We start from the raw sequence: 18,500 nt of genomic DNA on the forward strand, positions 1-18,500 counted from the left end.
GTTCTGCAGCAAGACAGATTCCTTACCACATTGGTTTCTCTGGCCTCTGCTGTGCAAGTTGACAGAATGGTTTACCACCCTCTTTGATTTAAAAATCACCAATAAATACACGTTCAAAGAGAAAAGTCTTACCAGTTGTACTTGAGTTCCGTGTCTGCCTTTTTCCCAAGGCAGTATCTGTTATCACCAGCATTGAAGTGACAAACACTGTTGTTCTATAAGGATATGTATGTTACCTCTTGTGTGTGAAATAAAGGACCTTTAATTTATGTTCTGGGAGGTAACAGTATTTTGTATTTATTTGAAGTAAAATCACATATCCGGTTTCTAATTTAGAATACTGAACAGTGTTTATGTCTACATATTCAGTGCATTTGCAGTTGGTAACTGAGCTTAACGGAATACTGCATCACTTTTAAAACTCCTTCTGCTGTTTCTATGAGTTCAGGGGGGAAATTGCCAGATTGGAAAAGAAGAAGAAAGGTGTTTTCCATTTCTTAAGGAGCCTAAACCAGCCTAGCTTCTGCCTTTGTTTCGCTTTGTGGTCTGTTGGCATCTTCACGGCCACCACTTCAGTGGTGTATGTGTACTTCTTAAGAGTCAGGTAACCTGTGCTCTGTCATCTGGCTTATTGTTTTTGTTGGGTTTATTTTCTGAGGTAGCAGAATAATGCTGCAAGATTATCTGTAAGATTGTCTATTTATTTAATCTCAAAGTTAAGTCAATCTTTGGGTTATTTCTAATGTATGTCTTAGGACTGTGTACTTTAGCATATGCAGTTTGTAAGCTCAGGAACATTTTCTTCTCATGATGTGTGATCTCTAGTATTGCTATCTTCCTACAGTTTTTGACAAAATAAATTAAATTTAGTTTTTTTTCTTGCTGTTGTCATTTTTGGGGAAGAAAACATCTTACGCTGTCAGCTGTTAGAGTGCAGTTTGTTGCTGTCCCATACACGAATGTTTTAGCACTGAGAGGACTGTAGTTGAGCAATCGTGAGGAAATCAAGTGTTTCCTATTCAGTTCATGGCAGATTGGAACTGCTATAATTAAGTGGGGCTCCCATCTACTGAAGCACACTGTAAACTCAGCCCTGATCTGAAATTTATCCTACAGTTAAGGAATCAAGCCAACAGACACAATTCTGCTCTCTGTGACTCTATTCAAAGGTAGAAACGACAGCAGTGTGACTCATTTTAGCCTGCTTAAAAAAAAGTTGACAGATCTGGACTTTACACAAATCCCAGGAACAGAAAGTAGGCAAAGTGACAGTGGAAAAAACACATGGATTTGAATACAGTTCAAATCATACATAGATTATAGCCGTTTTTTTCTCTGCAACTGCAGTAGCAGGATGCTGCTTTTTTTAACATTTGCATTGCACTCCAGATACCAGAAAAACAAATGTATGCAGTGTGGGGAGCTGTCACACTGAAAGTCTTTTTAATTATTTAGGCTTTAAGCCTCGTGGATTGGGAAACTCAGAGGTTACTTCTGTTGTTTGGGTCTTTTTTCCTAAAAGGATTGAAGCTCAACAAAAACCCAAAGCTGCAATGCCAAACCAAAACAAAGGAACTAACAAGTTGGTGGTTGTGTGTAAGATGTAAACCACAGGCACTGACATACGTTATCTGCTCAGTTTAAAGAGAGATGAGTTTGATTTTACAGGAACAGTGCTGTCATTGGCTCATCTGTTCTTTACAATAACCACAGCGATAAGTTGGGGTTTCAGGAAGTTGAAGTGCAGCTCATTTCAGTGTTTGCATGGCCATTAGGGAAGATGCCATATTCTTCCCCCATAGTTAAACATGTGGTATTGTATTAAAGCTTGAGATCACGTGTAGAAGGCAAACTCTTAGAGCTCCTGATAAAAGAAAACACTAAATTCAATTTAGTGTTCCACCTCCAGCTTTGTTTGGTCTATTTTCTATCTAGTTACAGCCTTGGAGAACCAAACCTTAGGAGGTAGAATGCTTTTATAGTCCTTTTCAGAAAGTTTCAATATTTCATGGAAAGAACAATAAAGTTATACAGACTGCAGAAGTCTATTTGTAATTGTAGTACAAAAATTGCATAGATTAGCATAAATGCAAATAACAGCAATAAAAGAAAGAACAGTTTCATATTTAAAGAACAAATTTCATTATTATCATGATATAATCAGTTCTACCTCTTTTCAGGAGACTTTTTTCTCATTAAGCTTTCACCTGCTGCTAGCTTCTTATATAAGTAGTGCAGTTTATCTTGTTGAGGTATTTCAGCATCTGGAGTTAAGGGAATTTCAAAGTCAGAGGAGCTCTGAGAGTCCCTCTTCAGTTCTAGATCAGGAGTCCTGGAGCTGTCACTTATTTCCACCAGCAGATCTTGAGCTGGAGCAGTGCCAGCTTCTGCATCTTCGTCACAGTCCTCACTTTTCAAGTCACAGATGACGTCAGAAGCACAGGATGGATTCTGGCCAAGTGGTTTCCACCTGCTGTCGTCAGCTTGGCTGTCCTTGGGGGTTTCGTGAGATGGCAGAGCTGTTCTGCTGCCACATCTGCTGAAGCAGCTGAAGTCAGCAGCATTTCTCTCTTGGGAGGTAATGAGTACAGTGTCCATTTGGCTATCCCAGCCCTGGCTCCCTTGTTCTGATATGTGTGTCGACTGAGAAGAATTTTGGGAGGAGATGTGAGTTGAGTCACTCACTCCATCCGAATCACTGAAGAGTGACTGGGACCCACCAGCATCTGCTGAAGATGGGAAGTTGTCCTCATTTTCAGAGCTTTCATCTACTTTGTTACACTTAAAAAACATATCCCAGCGAGGGATATCAGCATTAGACTGCTGCTGCTTGCCAGGTATGCCATTGCAGCTTGCTATGGGACTGGCATCTGGCTCATGGGAAAGAACCTGAGCTGCGTTTTTTTCAGAATCATCTTCTTTGTCATCGTCATCGTCATCATCATTGGACTCCTCACAATCCACGAAGTCTACCTTGAGAGAGGTGTAAGTTGTGTTTGCTCTGTAGCTTTCTGTGCTCTCATCTGTGTTTCTGTCAGTGTTTTCAGACGGTGCAGTTTTGGATGGCTTACTTCCTTCTCCCTGATATTTTGCAATCTTAGGCCTTGCAGAGGTTAGTTCTGTATCAAAGAGCTCATCTTCGTCTGACAAGGAAATTTAAAAACACAACAAAACAAACAAAAAAAAACCAGAAAATTTTGTTGAGAGCAAAGTCTGGACACAAGATAATTTGATAAAGTTATTTAACTCAAAAGGAAGCTTAGCAGGACTTCAGTGAGCATGCTCACCTTGCCTAAAACCCTACAATCTACAGTAGTTAATTCTACCATTTTGGTTTCCATTACTGACAGTGTTACTGAATTCCATCAGAGCCTTCTTCATTGACAAGAGGCCTTACGTTCTAGCATTCTGTTGGAACAGTGACTGCACTGGTAAAGGAGACTTCTTAAACAGTAACCCTCAGAGCCATTACTTGCCAAATCAGATACTTAAAAGGAGAAGAAATACATCAGCAAAAGGTACTGTTTAAAGGAAGTAGGCTGCATGTTATTAGCAAAGTTATTTCTGCTTGCTAGACATAAACACAAAAACCAGAACTCTTTATACTAGAATGAGGAAAAATTTAATCATAGAAATAAAGAGGTCTCTAGGGCTGTCAAACAACTATGAAATTCTTGTTGCTGAAGGAACTAATGTAATCTCTTTCATGTTTTGAACAAGGGCTGACTCAAACATAAAGCCAACAGGTCAACAGTTACAAGCTGGTAGGGCAGGTTCAGCTCTGGCCTTCATGTGCATGGTGCAGATCACACACACTGCTAGTGGATACTGATCTAGATTTGTTTATCAGACCTCAGTCATGTTTTGCCAGGATTACATCAACCTTGCACAGCTGGCACTTCAAAAACAGCTGAAAAGAATACAGCAGGCCCAAAGTCATCCTCTAGTTATGGGGGTTTCCAGAGGCTTCATGGAGCACCCACTGCTGTATATAGCAACCACCAGGGTTTCAAAAAGATACGAGGTGCTGAAAAGCCAGCTGTTCAGGATAATGAAGAGGACCAATTCTTCAGTGTGAAATACCACACTGTCCTTCCACAACACAGGATGTGATGCACAGAAGTTTAAAACTAGCCTTATTAGTGATAGTCTAGGATCGTGGAACAGAATGCTAAAAACGTACAGGCTGTTAAGTACATTTTAGAACTGCAATTCAGTGCATTTTACTATCACCCTCCTGAAACCTGATTTCATTTAATTTCCATTTATCTTTTCCAGCTGCACTTTTTTTCTTGCTTTGTACACAAACCAGTGAGCACCGTGGCTTTTGGCACCTCTAGTCTCTGACTTTCATTTAGGGACAGTACCACTATCAGAACTTCTCACCTGTATCAGATAAGGTTCTTTTGCAGGCTCTCTTCAGTGTTCCTAAAGGCTTGTACCTGGGTTCTGAGTTTCTCCTGTATGATCTGCATAACGGCTGTAATCTGAGGTAAATGAAGAAATCAGTACTGAGAACTCAGCAGATATTTTCAGGCACAAAAGCAACTCTTTTGACATTCATGCCTTTCACAGGCACTGCAGCAGAAATGTGAAAGCAAATGCAGCAATAGGTGGGGAAAAGGTTGCCACTCTGGTGAGCTGAGACAGCTTAAAATGCTAGAAAAAAGATCTGACATTCTGATTTATTTACCTGAACGTGTACAGCATTTGTAAACTACATTTTAGGCCCTTGTTTAGAGAAGATAAGATGACAGAGTTGAAAATCTGACTGCAGGTTTATTCAATTATTGCAAAGTATCTCCTTTCCTATTAAGGAAAAAACAAAAAGGAGCAAGAAACAAGCCCTCATTTTGTTCATGTTGTTCAGTATCACTGCTATTCTACTCCATAACACAACTAAGCTGCCACGACTTTTAACAGCATCTGACTACAGGCCTATGTGATATTGTACATGGGTGCCTGCACAGAGACTGGGAGTTCAAAGTGCCCAAGGAAATTCCTTCTTAGAAACTTCTCAGAAAATAGTACTGACAAACAGAAACAGGTCAATAGGTAAAGAAAGTGGGATAAATGAATATTCAGATGCCACCCAAACACAGTTATCAAAAAAGCCTCTATACATAGATATAACTATAAGAACGAAGTTTAGAGAGTTGAATATAGATTAACAGAACTGCATTATCAGTAGAGCTAAGCAAAAGGCACTGGCCTGCTTGAAAGGCTGGGATTCAGGAAAGTTGTGATCCTTACAAGGGCACGGATTAGGTAACCTTCACTCACAGGTCAGCTTACTGTCACTTACATTTCCATAACTTTGTCTTCTGACCCACCCACTGGTAGTACGTTGGGATACACATTCACGGGACAGATATAGCTCAAAAAATCCTTAATCTAAATTGAAGAGAAGGAGGAACAGTTTAAGAAGTTGCATCAACAGTTAATAATTCCACTTAAAAACTGCACAGACACAGTAAGTACTCTCCAGTTGTCTGATACAAAGAATGATATGACCCATAAGTCAAACACTATGGAAGTGTAACAAGACAGGTCTGAAAGGATGCTAAGAATTCAGTCTCACCTAACCACCACACAGTATCACCAACTACACAGACAATCACCAGCTCTGAAAGAAAACATCTGATAAGCCAGTGCTGATGACTCCAGCAAGTTCCCTGGGAACATGATTCAGTGCTTCACCATCCTCACTACTGCAGATCTTATCAGCCTTGCTTTCTTCCTACCGGACTTTGAGTCTTTACTTTTTGCAGATGAGAACATCCCTTTCAGTCTACTCAGTACTGCAAGTATACAAACCTCACTGTATGAAGAGTGGAAAGAGAAACAAGCTCTGTATGTACTCTCTCCAGTCCTACAAAAAGAAAAATAAGAGGCACATAAATTAGCTGGTTTTCAAGCTCACTTAATAGGCAAGATTAATTTAATCCATAACAGTCCATTCTGAGATTCAGTTATATAAAACTTAGGCAAGACACACTCCTAAAACAGATTTCTGTATGGCCTAATGCTCACAGAATCACAGAATGGCCTGGGTTGAAAAGGACCACAATGATCATCCAGTTCCAACCCCCTGCTGTGTGCAGGGTCGCCAACCACCAGACCAGGCTGCCCAGAGCCACATCCAGCCTGGCCTTGAATGCCTGCAGGGATGGGGCATCCACAGCCTCCTTGGGCAACCTGTTCCAGTGCTTCATCACCATCTGTGTGAAAAACTTCCTCCTAATATCAACCTAAACCTCCCCTGTCTCAGTTTAAAACCACTCCCCCTGTCCTATCACTCTCCACCCTCGTAAACAGCCATTCCCCTTCATGTTTACATGCTCCCTTCAAGTACTGGAAAGCCACAATGAGGTCTCCCCAAAGCCTGCTCTTTTTCAAGCTAAACAAGCCCAGTTCCCTCAACCTTTCTTTATAGGAATGCACACCTCACTATTACATTGGCTTTCTTGATCCTTTCTCCAAACCACATAGTGGAGGGTTTGATGCTAATTACATGCAAGGGAGTTCCATTTTGGCAAGTGATTCCACAGGGCAGTCTGTTTCCTCTAAAATAGTCATCATCCTGTCAAATACAAAATCAAATTAAGTCCAATCTTGATATTTTCCCCAAGAAATTAAGCCACACAGTACTAGCCAAGCCAAATTTTCACTTCCAGTTCTTCTGAATACCATCTCTTCTCTGTTGCATTCTGCTTTCAGAGCTGACAAAGCAAAATGAAGAGTAATGCCCCAGTGCCATCTACAGTTCTACTTGCCACTCTGAAGCCTTCAGCTTCAGACACGTTGGAAAGGGAGGGCCATGAATTACAAGCACACAGTGCGTGGCTGCAGGAGGCATCATACAGACTGGTTTTGATATATGAAAATGAACAGTACCTGACTGATTCAGTCTGCTGTTTGTCTAACTTCATTTAACGAGTTTCAAAATGCAGTTCAACTATTTCTAGCATCAGCCATTATATTTTCTAATTAAAAGAAAAAAAAAAAAAGCCTTAACCTGCTAAAATTCTCATTTTCTACTGCATCAAACAACTATTTGGGCCAAGTTTGCTCTAGGATAGCAACAAAACATCTACAATCAGTTCTTCACAGCAAGGTTAGCAAAGGCTTTCCAAAATGATGCACACCTTAGGATGTCGACAGGCATGAATCTGAGTGTATCGGTCTGTAGTTATATGGCAGAGGATTTCTGGCATATTTTTGAACATATCAAGCCTATTCACGTGCACCTAAAAAAAAAAAAGGCAAAGTTTACTCTTAATCAGCTGGCTGTGTTTGCCAAACTGCAGCTAGAGCACAGACATGGTTCTGCTCTCAACAAATGCCAGTAAGGATTTATTAATGGGTAATTTGTAAATATGCAAGTGGGGAAGTGTCTTGGATAGATAGAACAGGCAGAATGAACCTCCTGTGCTACAAAGGGCTGAGCACAGATCAGAGAAAAGTAGAATGCATCTGCTATTTATGTTGTGCAAATGAGAAGAATTTTACAAGGTATAAAGGAGAGAGGTAAACGCTGAGCTGAAAAATGGGGATTAACTTCTCCCTTGAGAGTCTAGATGTTCCAGTAGATGTCACACTCTGAAACCAAATAGTTAGCTCACTTCTAAGCACAACTGTAGGCTTTTTTTAAGCACGGTGTGCACGCCATTCACATACAGTAGTTCTCTGAACGGCCATTTCCAGTTCAGTTCACAGTTATTACGCAGCATCTGTTCTAAAACAGTTACCTTGATTCCAAGCTCCTCACTGAGGTTTATGAACAAATACTCATATCCATAAGCAGCTTTGCAGTTCAGCCACACAACATGACAGCGACTGAGCGAGGTCCAGCTCCGCACTAACTCTAAGATCCCATTTAAACACTCCTCCTGAAAGGTGTAGAAAAGCACTGTGATTTGTCTCACAAGCTATCTGTAAAGTGCTATGATTTGATAGGCAACATCATATTTTCAAGATTTAACTAAAACAAAAAAAGGCTCATTAACTTATCAGTGGCTTTAGGACCTTTCACAGCCTATTTAGACTTACCCTGCTTGGTATATGATAAAATCTAGGATCACAAAAAGTGGTGTCCAAATAAACACTCTGGATGTCTTTTACTCTGAAAGAGAAATGTGGTATCAGAGTGAGCAATGCATTGCAGCACTAAGATATACTACTTCCTCTCTCCTCAAAAAGGATGTAATTCTTCCTCTTCATTACAAAGAACAAGTCAATAGAAGCGTGCAACTGAACTCCTTACTGCAAATATATTTAATAAATACATACATATATGAAATAATTCCCAAATTGCCCGTGTTCACATGACCTTTCATTCATTTTAAATCCCACAGATAGACTAAACTCACCAAGAACTGAATTAAAATGCTACTGTTTTTTCTCATACCTGGTCCCTGAATGCAAAAGCTCCATTCTGGCTGCTTCTCCTTTTGCAAGCCTGAAATCCCCTGTATACAGCACAGTGCCATTTTCACCTTGAAACAGAAACCTACAAAGAGAAACACTTCCATCAAACTTAATAAACAGCATTAACTGTCAAGTGTCGATTTGTTACTTTGCTCACATATGTCTGTGTGAGCAGAATATGGCATAACAGAAACACGGGGCTCAATTTTGTCCTCGAGTAATTTCAGGCAAACCCTGATAATAATTCAGTCAGTGTGGGTGGGATAACCCAGCTATTCACTGCATCCACAAGCACACTATTTACTGAGAACTTTGTAGGACAAATCTCCCAGCAGAAACACTTAGAATATTGAATAGGACATACATGACTGATCCTGGACAGTGGCCAGCTGGCAGGAGTGTCACCTCTATATCTTCTTTCTGCAACAGAGGGGTTAGCATTATTTTCACACTGGAATGAATACTACTGATACTTTTTCTGACAAAGTGCAAGCAATTCTCCACAGCCACCTGCATCACTTCACAGTGATTTTGAATGAAAAGACAATCTCTTCACATTCCAGCCAGCACTGGAGAGCAACAACCATCCTTTCATGGCAGAAGAGATGACTGAACGTTGGTGCTGATGAGAGTCAGCCAGAAGACAGCCCTATTTCTTTGGTTCCTAGCAAACAAACATGGAAACATCCTGGGATATGCTTTGCCTGGAGATGATCTACCAGACCTACAAGTTCTACACTTAAATATGTGGTGAAAAGTCACAGAAACAGTGCGTGAACTTGAGATCCCTAATACAGAGGAAAGACATTATCAGAAAAAGCACTCTGATAATAAAAGTGGAGAAGAACTCATGTGGTTACACACTGTGGAGGAAAGATGGAGAACATGTATTTTAAAATAGCTTGTCACTTCTGATGTTACAGATAAACTTTACTATCCATTACAAACATACATTTTTTCTTTTTCTGTAACTTACTTCACCAGTTGTTTCATCTACTAAAGAAATCTGAGTAGGAGTTTCAACCTCCAGTGCAACCTGTAATAGTGAATAAATGCATTACAGGATTTAATGAACATCGTGCTTCACATTTGAATAAAATTTCATTATGTAAACACCTAAGTAGCCAATACCTAAATAGTAAAATTAAGCTGACTTCCTGTAGAAAGTCATACATTTCTGTTTCCAGTGGATAAAAAGGTTCATTTCTAAAAATGGAACACAGATACCTCAATCACTGTGTGCACACTTAAAAAGTATGTTGGACTCTCAACAGTAAGCAGCCACAGTTCTCTGGTGGGATCACGTGCCTTGTTTTTAAATAACTGTAATGCTCAGCTCCCCAGTCCCAGAGCACACCAGTGATCTTGCAAGGTTAGGACTCCGTGCTGCGGCACAACTTCTCCTCACTGTTCCCTATTACCAGAAGCACCAACTGCACGCAGCAAGCCTTCCTGTGCTTGTATAGAGGAGACTAATTTACAGATGGCAATTAATCTCCCTATTTTGGCATGCCCTATCTTAACTCTGAGTCCTCCAACATACATGCTCTGTGCCTCTCCCACCATATTTGTATACAGCTGTTTTGCCAAGAAAAAGCCAAAGTGAAAGACTCCTGTCATCACCCCTCTAGGTCTGACCTCCAGCTTCTCAGCTGAGCAGCCCGCTCAGAGCAGGTTTACTGGGTTTTACTGCATGACTGGATTCACAGAACACCCCATCCCAAATTTCTAGGCAGTTCCAAGTGATCCATCCAGCAGGTACGCACAAAAGCTGAGAACGTATGGCTTCTCCACCACAAACAAAAATGCTAATCGATCAGACAACTGTCAGACTCCCAGACTGCTCCAAAACACAGATATACACATCAAAAAATATTTTATACTAAGAATTCAAACCATTTGGAATTTGAAAATTAAAAAAGAAAACTTACTATGTGATTCTCCCAAAACTCATATTTCGAGTTAGTCAGTAGCAATTCCTTAGTTACTGGAGAGCAATATAACTTAACTTTCAAGCTGTAAGGAGAAGGAAGAAAGAAAAAAAAAAAAAAGATGAGTGCTTTTGTTTGTGTTCTTTTTAAGCAGAGGCAAGGAGCAATCTAAAGATGCATCAGCAGCCAGCACCAAGCACACCAAAACACACACACAGGCCCCCCTGTCACCCAAAAAAGACCCGCAGAGCAGCAAGCCAGCAGTAGCTGTGCTGCACCAACCTGAAGTGGGATCAGGAGGAGCTGCTGCACCTTTGCAGAGCAGGCTTTTTTTCAATGCAGCAGACCCAAAATCTTACCTACGTGTGTCTGTGCACGTGTGTTTTTAAGCAGGCATGAATAAAGCGTGTTGTAGGCAGTCACATGTGTGGATATCACTGCTTGTTTGCACACACACCAAGGTCTGCTCCAGATGTATATGCTTTCCCTGGAATGCACTGGAACAGGCTGCCCAAGGAGGCTGTGGATGCCCCATCCCTGGAGGCATTCAAGGCCAGGCTGGATGTGGCTCTGGCAGCCTGGTCTGCTGGTTGGTGACCCTGCACACAGCAGGGGGTTGAAACTAGATGACCACTGTGCCATTCTATGACTCTATGATTAGGCACCTGGGACAGTTTGCAGCCAGCAGAATGGAAACAGAATGGATCCTACAAAGCTCTGGCTTTTGCACAGCACACAAAGAGAGCTGGTGATCAAAGTGATTCTTCGCTTGCATTTGAGGAGATGCAACATGCGCTCTAATAGCTGAGCACCCCGGGCACTGAGACTCCGTTATCTCCGCGTTCAGCAGCTGCTTTCACTGCTGCGCTGCTGCTCCATACTAGCTCTCTCCCATACAATTCAATACCTGCTCTGCAGCCTTCTCCTCAGGGCGGGCGCCCTCAGCCCCTTCATGTGATCTGAGGAGAAACGGCACGGCGGTCAGGGCGGGGATGGCGGCAGGGTGGGGGAGATACCCTAAAGACGGGCGGGAAGGAGGGGCGGCTCACCCTTGTGGCAGTGCGACAGGAAGTAGGCACGCGCGCGCAGGTTGTCGTGGTCGAAGCGGTCGATGGACAGCTGAGGGTATTCGCGCAGCCGGCCCCCGAACCGGCTCATGGCGGCCGCTTCCGCCTCGTTGCGCCCGCACCGCATCGGCCAATCGGGAGGAGAGTTCGCCTCCTGCCAGCCAATCAGAAGCACGCGGAAGGAGAGGCGGGAGCAAGGGCTTAAAAGGGCAACGGCGGGAGGCGGTTGCTTGGAAACGGCGCGGCGCGGCGGCCATTGGTGCTGTGAGGAGGCGCTGCCGTCCCGTCCCGTCCCGTCCCGAGGTCTCTGAGGACAGGGGCGTGGATGTGCGAGCGGGCTGTGTGGTGGTGGTAGGACTGAGCGTCATGGTGATGACACGGGGATGAAGTCGTTCGTGGTGGTGGTGGCGGTAGAGGGGCTGGTGTTGGTGTGGTGGCTGTGGGGTTGTTTTGGGGGTGCTGTGTGGAGACCTTCCTTAGGTGGGATGTGGCAGGAATTGCGTCATTTGGGGCTTGGCTGCCTTTAGGCCTCGGGCTTCAGAGCAGGGTTTGGATCTCATGGTTGGGTGGTGGGAGCCTTGCTCTGCCTTCATGCTGAGCTCTGCCTTAGGAGCTGTGGATGCAAGGTATATTCTGAGCAGTTTGTCTTTACTGTTGGTGGCGGTGACTGTTTAAGTGCAATCTTCTGTTGTGCAAGTTCTGTTCTTTTCCATTGTGAATTTTAAGGAAACGGAAGAAACTTGGGGAAAGAAGCGGCATTGAAAAGTAACTGATTTAATGAGAGGCAAATACACAGCTTCAGTCACTTGAAAGAAGTACGTAGTCAGTTACTTCTCGTTTCTCCACTTTTGGTAGTGCTTAATATTGTTAAGCCAGGCACCAAAGACTTCAAATCAGGGAGTTCTTCTGTTCCAGTGCCTCAGAAGCAGCCTGCTATGTTTCATTTTCCAGTAGGTAGCTGGTATGAGAGTAATATTCCAGTTAGTGTGCCCGTTCTCACATGCACACGGCCTGAAAGTGTGCACAGACTGAAAATAGTGCATTTACTGGCACCCATGTAAATATAAACAGCACTTATATAAACGTGAATTATGCAGGCCATTGGTCAGATTTTCCCTCTTCAGCTGATCAGGACTGAGGTTCACTTATGAAGTGTCCACACTTTGTTATAAATATGCGTGCATTCACAAATCTTTCAAATATTAGCTTTTTACACTGGTATCTGTCTCGTCTGGCAATTTCCTATATGTCCAATAGTTCTTTCATGTTCTGGATGAGAAAGAAAAGAAAAAGAAAAGAAGAAAAAACTCTGCAAATGATTATTTAAAAAAAAAGAAAAAAAAAAAAAAGAAAACTTTACTATGCAGGTGACAGAGCGCTGGCACAGCTTGTCTGGAGAATTTATGGATTCTCTTTCCTAGGAGATCTTTAGAAGCTGCTTGGATGTGATTTGGGGTGCCCTGCTCTGGGTGTCCCTACTTGAGTGGGGGCTGGACCAGATAGACCCAGAGGTCACTGCCAACCTCATCCATTCTTGGATTTTGTTCAGTCAGGGTAGTATCAGGCTAGGGCCTAGATGCCTGCCTGAATACCTTGGAAAATTCAAAGGTTCTCGTGTGAAGTCTGTTGAAATCATTGGACATTTCTCAGCAACTTCTAGGGCCCTAGATTGGCCCTGTGAGTGCTGACTTATGAAAGCATTAAGGAAATAACACACACAGGCCCAGGCTGGTTTGGATACCATTGAAATTAAGCTGTCATTGACCTAAAAAAACAAACAAACAAAACAAACAAACAAAAAACCTCAAAGCTGAAACAGAAGTCTGTGGAATCTCACCATTTCCTCTGAATTAAGAGTAGGCAAACATTGTTTTAGCAAAGTTCACTTCACTGTTCAATTACACTCTGTATAAAAAGCACTAGTATTTTGCTGGATTACATTTTCTTACCACTGTCCTGCATTCTTTCACTTACCTACAGCTGTCTGCTGCCTTTTGTTTTTTTTTCCCTAAACTGTGAACTGTCTGGAGTGTGGCTCATCTTGTGCTCTTGTACAATGAGACCAGCTCTGTGCTTGGAACTCAGAGGCACCACAGTAGGCAAAGAGTGCCATTTGTAAAAGGTTGAAATATCAGCCTAAAAATACCAGGATTTATTTATGTTTTTGATTATTGAAGTCACCAAGCTGACACTTTATGTGATGCTTACATGTGTTTTGAGCAGGAAGACCTGTGGGAAGCAATCCAAAATAATGGTGAGTCAGGAAATGCCAAGTGCGTCGAGATGTCTTGAAGAACCGCATTCATCAGATGAATTCAGCACATCCTCTAAAGAAGTACTTAAGCCCAGTAACATGTAAGTTATCATAAGATGCTTAATAAGTGCTGAACTACTATTAATTTAAGAGCTAATGCCATTACTTACAGTATGGTCTTTCTCATGTCCCAGATTGACAGTGGCTCTCTAACATAAACAGCATATGCAAAATTCTGTAATGCTACAAAAGGGCCCTTTGCAGCAAGAGATCAAAGAATTATCTTGAGATAGCAATACTACACTACGGACTTGCAATAAGGATATATGCTGAGCATCTAATTTGTATCTGACACCTCATAAGTGGGTGTGAAAATTACTTTTTTTCTTTAATTATTATTACTAAATGGCTGCCTTCAATTATGAAACACCAGTAAGAGCTGCAGAGCCCTTAGTGCTTAATGTTTGGAGTGCTGAGCTGCAAGAAATAGATCAGTGTTGCTAGAAGAGAGACTTTGTGCATATTTTTTATTGATCTTTAATGAAGCATATGCAGTCAGGGATGAAAGGCCTGTTCTTCTTTCCCAGTGGCTCATATGTTATATGACAAAGATGCAGATTTCCACATTATGGTAGCAATTCTGCAGTTTTTTCTCTACTGCTCTTTTTAACTGGCTAATTTGATAAGCCACCAGCTTTCAACTTTTGAAACTCTCAGTTGACATTGGAACTTGCTAAGTAAGGAAATTCTACCTTGTTTGCAAAAGGGTTTTGTGTGGGAGAGAGTCGGAAGCATCAGTAAGATTTTGGTTGGGCAAGCACTGACTAAGATGAATGTTGGTAGATTTTGTGCTTTTCTTTCTTACCCCATCCAACTGATTCCTTAGAACCAGTTCTTTGGCATCTTCACTGTGGCCATATGACTGGCAGTGCATTCCTTCCTTCTGTTCCTCACCTGTCCTGAATGTTTCATTTTGTGCTTGCCATTTTGGTGTTCCTTCAGCAGAAGGAAAGAAAAACCTGAAAAATTGCCTGTCTCAAAGGAGCAGTGACTGTGGAGATGTGAAATTTGAAACAATTAATGGGTTTTCTTTGTTATTTTATGCATCTCTGTGCACCAGTAAATTTTAGGCAGCGCTCTTAACTCAGGGTGGCAAAAATATCATAACAGTTTCCTAGATAGAGAAGTATGGGTGTCATGGGTTTGTTTGAGATCGACTGGTGCATTTCTGATTACATTTCTGGTTGTTTATAATCATTATTTGCCCAAGGAGGCTGTGGATGCCCCATCCCTGCAGGCATTCAAGGCCAGGCTGGATGTGGCTCTGGGCAGCCTGGTCTGGTGAATGGTGACCCTGCACACAGCAGGGGGTTGAAACCAGATGATCTTTGTGGTCCTTTTCATCCCAGGCCATGTTTTTTTTTTTCTTTTTCTTTTTTAACCTCAGACTTGGAGAGGAAGACATTGTATTGTTTGTATGTTATTGTTTCAATTTTGTTCTACCCATCCCTGTTTCATCCTAACAAGAACCCTTCCTTTTGTCTTCTCTACTTCCTTCTCAAAAATCTAATTTCAGGAAAATGTCAGAAGTTTCTGCAGCCATGTCTAAAGCTCACATCAAGCCAAAATCTATATGTCATGCCAAACAGTGGTCAGATGAGATAGAGAACTTATACAGGTTCCAGCAAGCTGGGTACAGAGATGAAGTTGAATATAAACAAGTGAAACAAGTTGATACGGTAAGATTTAAAACTCTGCAGTTCTTACACTGAATTCCTCTCTGATGTTAAATTATTAAATAAAACTGAATGTGCCTCTTGTTTCCTGTAGTTATGCTAGTTTCCAATACAGTTTTTTCTCCCAGATCTGACTTGAATTCTCGTGCAGTTGTTAGCTGTGCAGAATAATTTATTTTACAGAAGCAAAATAGAAACACAAGCCAGCCTGGTTTTGTTCCCCAGGTCTTACACATTTACAAATATCACCTAGATTTCTTTGAAGAGATGTAGCTGTTGTCTGAAAGACTAATTCAATTTTGAGGGAAGGAATATATGAAAGGTAATTCTCTGCAAAGTCTCCCCACAACTCTGCCAATGGCCCTGAGAGGAAACGCATTCACTGTGCAGGAGCTCAGTCCTGTGCTATTGCATAGCAGCATAATCAAATGTCATGCACACTCCAAATTTGGTTTCTATTGAATCTGACCAAAGTAGGAATATCTGAAGGCAGTTGTGTTACAGGGAGTTGTGTTACAGGCATTTGTCAACAGAGCACATCTAGGACTTGGTCTTCTGCTCATTGCAGTTGATGGCAAAACTCCCTAGCACATCAGATGAGATACGTAGTGGTTTCCTGAGATTCAAAAGAGCAAATAATATGTTACCTGCATTGAATTTCTGTAATTGGTCTTCCAAAGCAACGTATATAATATGAAACATGCAATTTTAAAAGATCTTAACCTCCTGTGTACATAAATGCTGCAATTAGTGTGGTAGGATGAGTCCATTCAAGATTTATGGCAGTGTGTAACCACACGCAATTAAATCCTCATAAAAGCTGAAGAGCATCACTTATGCTGATTTAAAATGTGTGTTCGGTTGAAGCTTGCCAGGATCTGGTGGTTCTTTTCCAGCTTACACATTTTGAAATGTTGTATTTACTCCATATTATGCTTCCTGACTGCAGTTATGATTAATGATGCAATTACAATGTAGTTGTAACAAATGTTAAAGCTCTTATCTTCAGACAGAGGATGCACATAATTCAACTGTATGCCAAAGTAATGCAGAATTAAGCTACTGCTTCTGGAACTCTCCATTCAGAGAATGCTGTACTTTAATCTCCTATTCTCAGCTCTGCCTGGAAGAGATGGGATTCTTATTACTTGATTTTTAAGGATCGGGCTGATCAGAAGTAATCACAGTTGTTCAAACTGGAGGTAGCTGTCAAAACCATAAAGCTCTCAAACTAATGGCACAAGCACTTGTATGTTCAGAGCTTCACAAAATGAATAATGAACAGCACCGTGATGGTGCTCGTGTCCTGCAGGACTGATCCTGCTTATTCCGAGACTTCTCTGATCAAAAAATTATTTATATTAGATCAGAAAACTGTTTCCTAACATCTGGTTCTCAATCTTTTTTAATACTTAAGGAAGCTAATGCAAAGTCTGTTCAGAAACACTTGTTTTCCCACAGAACTGTACCCTATATTCTCTACAACATGGGGCACAAGCATCACTCAGTGCAAACTTGTTCCAGTGAATGAATATCCTCTTATTTTCTTTGTAGGTAGAGTGTTGGCCAGAAACTGGATTTGTGAAGAAGCTTCAGAGAAAGGACAACACCTTCTATTATTACAATAAGCAAAGAGAATGTGAAGACAAAGATGTTCATAAAGTGAAAGTTTATGTATACTAATTTTGCTACTTTCCAAAGTTTGTACATTTTTAAATAAATCTTTTTGTTAGTTATGATTTGCAAGAGAATGAGATTTGTATAACCCAGCATTCAAAGCATAAATGTCATTCTCAGGTAGAATGGAGAATACAGAACGTGTTCCAAATAATTTGATATCAAAAAGATAAAAAGCTGCAAGGGGACTCTGCATATTTGGCTTGACTGTGCAAAGTCCATTGTAAGTAGGCTCATTAATCTTTACTCTGAACAACATAATCTTGTCGATATCAGCTAATGTCAGCTGCAGTCTCTTGGTGTAATTGAGGGCTGTGAGGCTCCCAGTAAGTCCAAAAGGAGAATTGTAGTAATTGTAGTGCCGTGGAGAGGAGGAACAACGAGCAGAAATCTTTATTGTTTTAGTCTACTGTTTATTTAGTTACTGTTGTGTCAGATCTGTTCCCCAGTATGTTTGCTTAGCGTTTCCCTTTCTGCCCTCAGCAGCCCAATTTAGGAGTCCTCCATCAAACGGCTCTACTCAAATAAACTTTCTCACACTCTGTGCTTATCACTGAGACTAACCTGGTCTGTTTCTTTTGATTGTTTCCTCATTTGGAAGTTCTTGATCAGATAACCCTGCTGGAATAAACATTCCCACTTCTTGTTAATGAGGGCAACCCACCAAGTTTGTTTCTGGTCACTGTCTTTGTTAACCCCAATGGGTCAGGGTTTCTGTCTGTAAGTGCTTGTTCTTTTTGTTTGCCTCATCATCCCAATGTTGTGAGGCCTTTACCCAGTTGTACATCAAATAAACTGTCTCACACACCACATATCCCGACAGCATTCATTGATTTGGAAGGTTATGGTGTTTTATGGAGGAAAGAAAAAAAAGAATTGTGGATTTACATACAGTGGGATCAGGGAGTACAAAACTGCAGAGAGCTTGGAAGGCATCTCAAGTAATATTTCAGTTTAGGTAACCTACTTAAATGAAAAGGGGGGTTTCTGGGCAGAATTCGTCTTGCTTACCTTCAGATATCACCTTGTCAGTATCTACAGCTTCTCATTATACAGCCTTTGTTCTGAACAGAGGACAGCACAATGCAATTCTTGTCAATGTTGCTCTGCAGCACCAGCCTGTTGCTCTGCTGTCAGCTGCGCACAAGCTGCCCACAAGCGTTCCTACACTGGGGCAGCTGGTAAATGTGAGGTACCTCATAGTTACCTTCACTTGAAGTATAATGCTTGAATCCACCCAAACTGTGGGTAAGTGACCTGCTGAAGCTGACTCATCTGAACCAGTGCTGTGTTCATGCTAGTTACAAATAATATGTTATCAATTCCTTCTGTCTCTAGACTAAAGCTCAGGATGATCATCTCGACCAAGTTTTAGGCATGGATGTAGATGCTGGCAGGAGGACAT

At 41.5% G+C, this 18,500-nt stretch overlaps 2 protein-coding genes across 5 annotated transcripts; one reads left to right on the top strand and one right to left on the bottom strand.

Annotated features, from left to right (window-relative positions):
- Positions 1–1,142: 1,142 nt before the first annotated feature.
- On the bottom strand, positions 1,143–11,535 carry DCLRE1C (DNA cross-link repair 1C). The gene is made up of 14 exons (XM_042872489.1): positions 11,411–11,535; positions 11,269–11,320; positions 10,362–10,446; positions 9,407–9,466; positions 8,795–8,850; positions 8,411–8,512; positions 8,053–8,125; positions 7,752–7,892; positions 7,149–7,250; positions 6,447–6,583; positions 5,818–5,872; positions 5,306–5,394; positions 4,387–4,487; positions 1,143–3,143 (listed from the first exon to the last, which is right to left on the bottom strand). Exons 1-14 carry the CDS (start codon positions 11,517–11,519, stop codon positions 2,167–2,169), a joined length of 2,139 nt encoding a protein of 712 aa, XP_042728423.1. The 5' UTR covers positions 11,520–11,535; the 3' UTR covers positions 1,143–2,166.
- Positions 11,536–11,670: 135 nt separating this feature from the next.
- MEIG1 (meiosis/spermiogenesis associated 1) lies at positions 11,671–17,924 on the top strand. 4 transcript variants are annotated; one of them, XM_042872493.1, is made up of 5 exons: positions 11,671–11,731; positions 12,155–12,243; positions 13,652–13,783; positions 15,259–15,421; positions 16,973–17,924. In XM_042872493.1, exons 3-5 carry the CDS (start codon positions 13,680–13,682, stop codon positions 17,099–17,101), a joined length of 396 nt encoding a protein of 131 aa, XP_042728427.1. In that variant the 5' UTR covers positions 11,671–11,731; positions 12,155–12,243; positions 13,652–13,679; the 3' UTR covers positions 17,102–17,924. The 4 variants fall into 4 exon arrangements, with proteins under 4 accessions (XP_042728427.1, XP_042728424.1, XP_042728425.1 ...); XM_042872491.1 differs by having other exon boundaries at positions 11,699–11,779; XM_042872492.1 differs by having other exon boundaries at positions 11,716–11,797.
- Positions 17,925–18,500: the final 576 nt, after the last annotated feature.

This window comes from Lagopus leucura, unplaced genomic scaffold, assembly GCF_019238085.1.
Source record: "Lagopus leucura isolate 7727_CA_CO unplaced genomic scaffold, USGS_WTPT01 Super-Scaffold_100008, whole genome shotgun sequence".
NCBI lineage: Eukaryota > Metazoa > Chordata > Aves > Galliformes > Phasianidae > Lagopus > Lagopus leucura.

Coding starts and splice junctions, on each gene's coding strand:
- MEIG1 (XM_042872490.1), top strand. CDS start 11,754: ATGTGCGAGCGGGCTGTGTGGTGGTG. Junction 13,784..15,258: donor GTACTTAAGCCCAGTAACAT/GTAAGTTATCAT, acceptor ATCTAATTTCAG/GAAAATGTCAGAAGTTTCTG. Junction 15,422..16,972: donor AAGTGAAACAAGTTGATACG/GTAAGATTTAAA, acceptor TTTTCTTTGTAG/GTAGAGTGTTGGCCAGAAAC.
- DCLRE1C (XM_042872489.1), bottom strand. CDS start 11,519: ATGAGCCGGTTCGGGGGCCGGCTGCGCGAATACCCTCAGCTGTCCATC. Junction 5,395..5,817: donor TCCACTCTTCATACAGTGAG/GTTTGTATACTT, acceptor TCTTCAATTTAG/ATTAAGGATTTTTTGAGCTA. Junction 3,144..4,386: donor AAGAACCTTATCTGATACAG/GTGAGAAGTTCT, acceptor TTTCCTTGTCAG/ACGAAGATGAGCTCTTTGAT.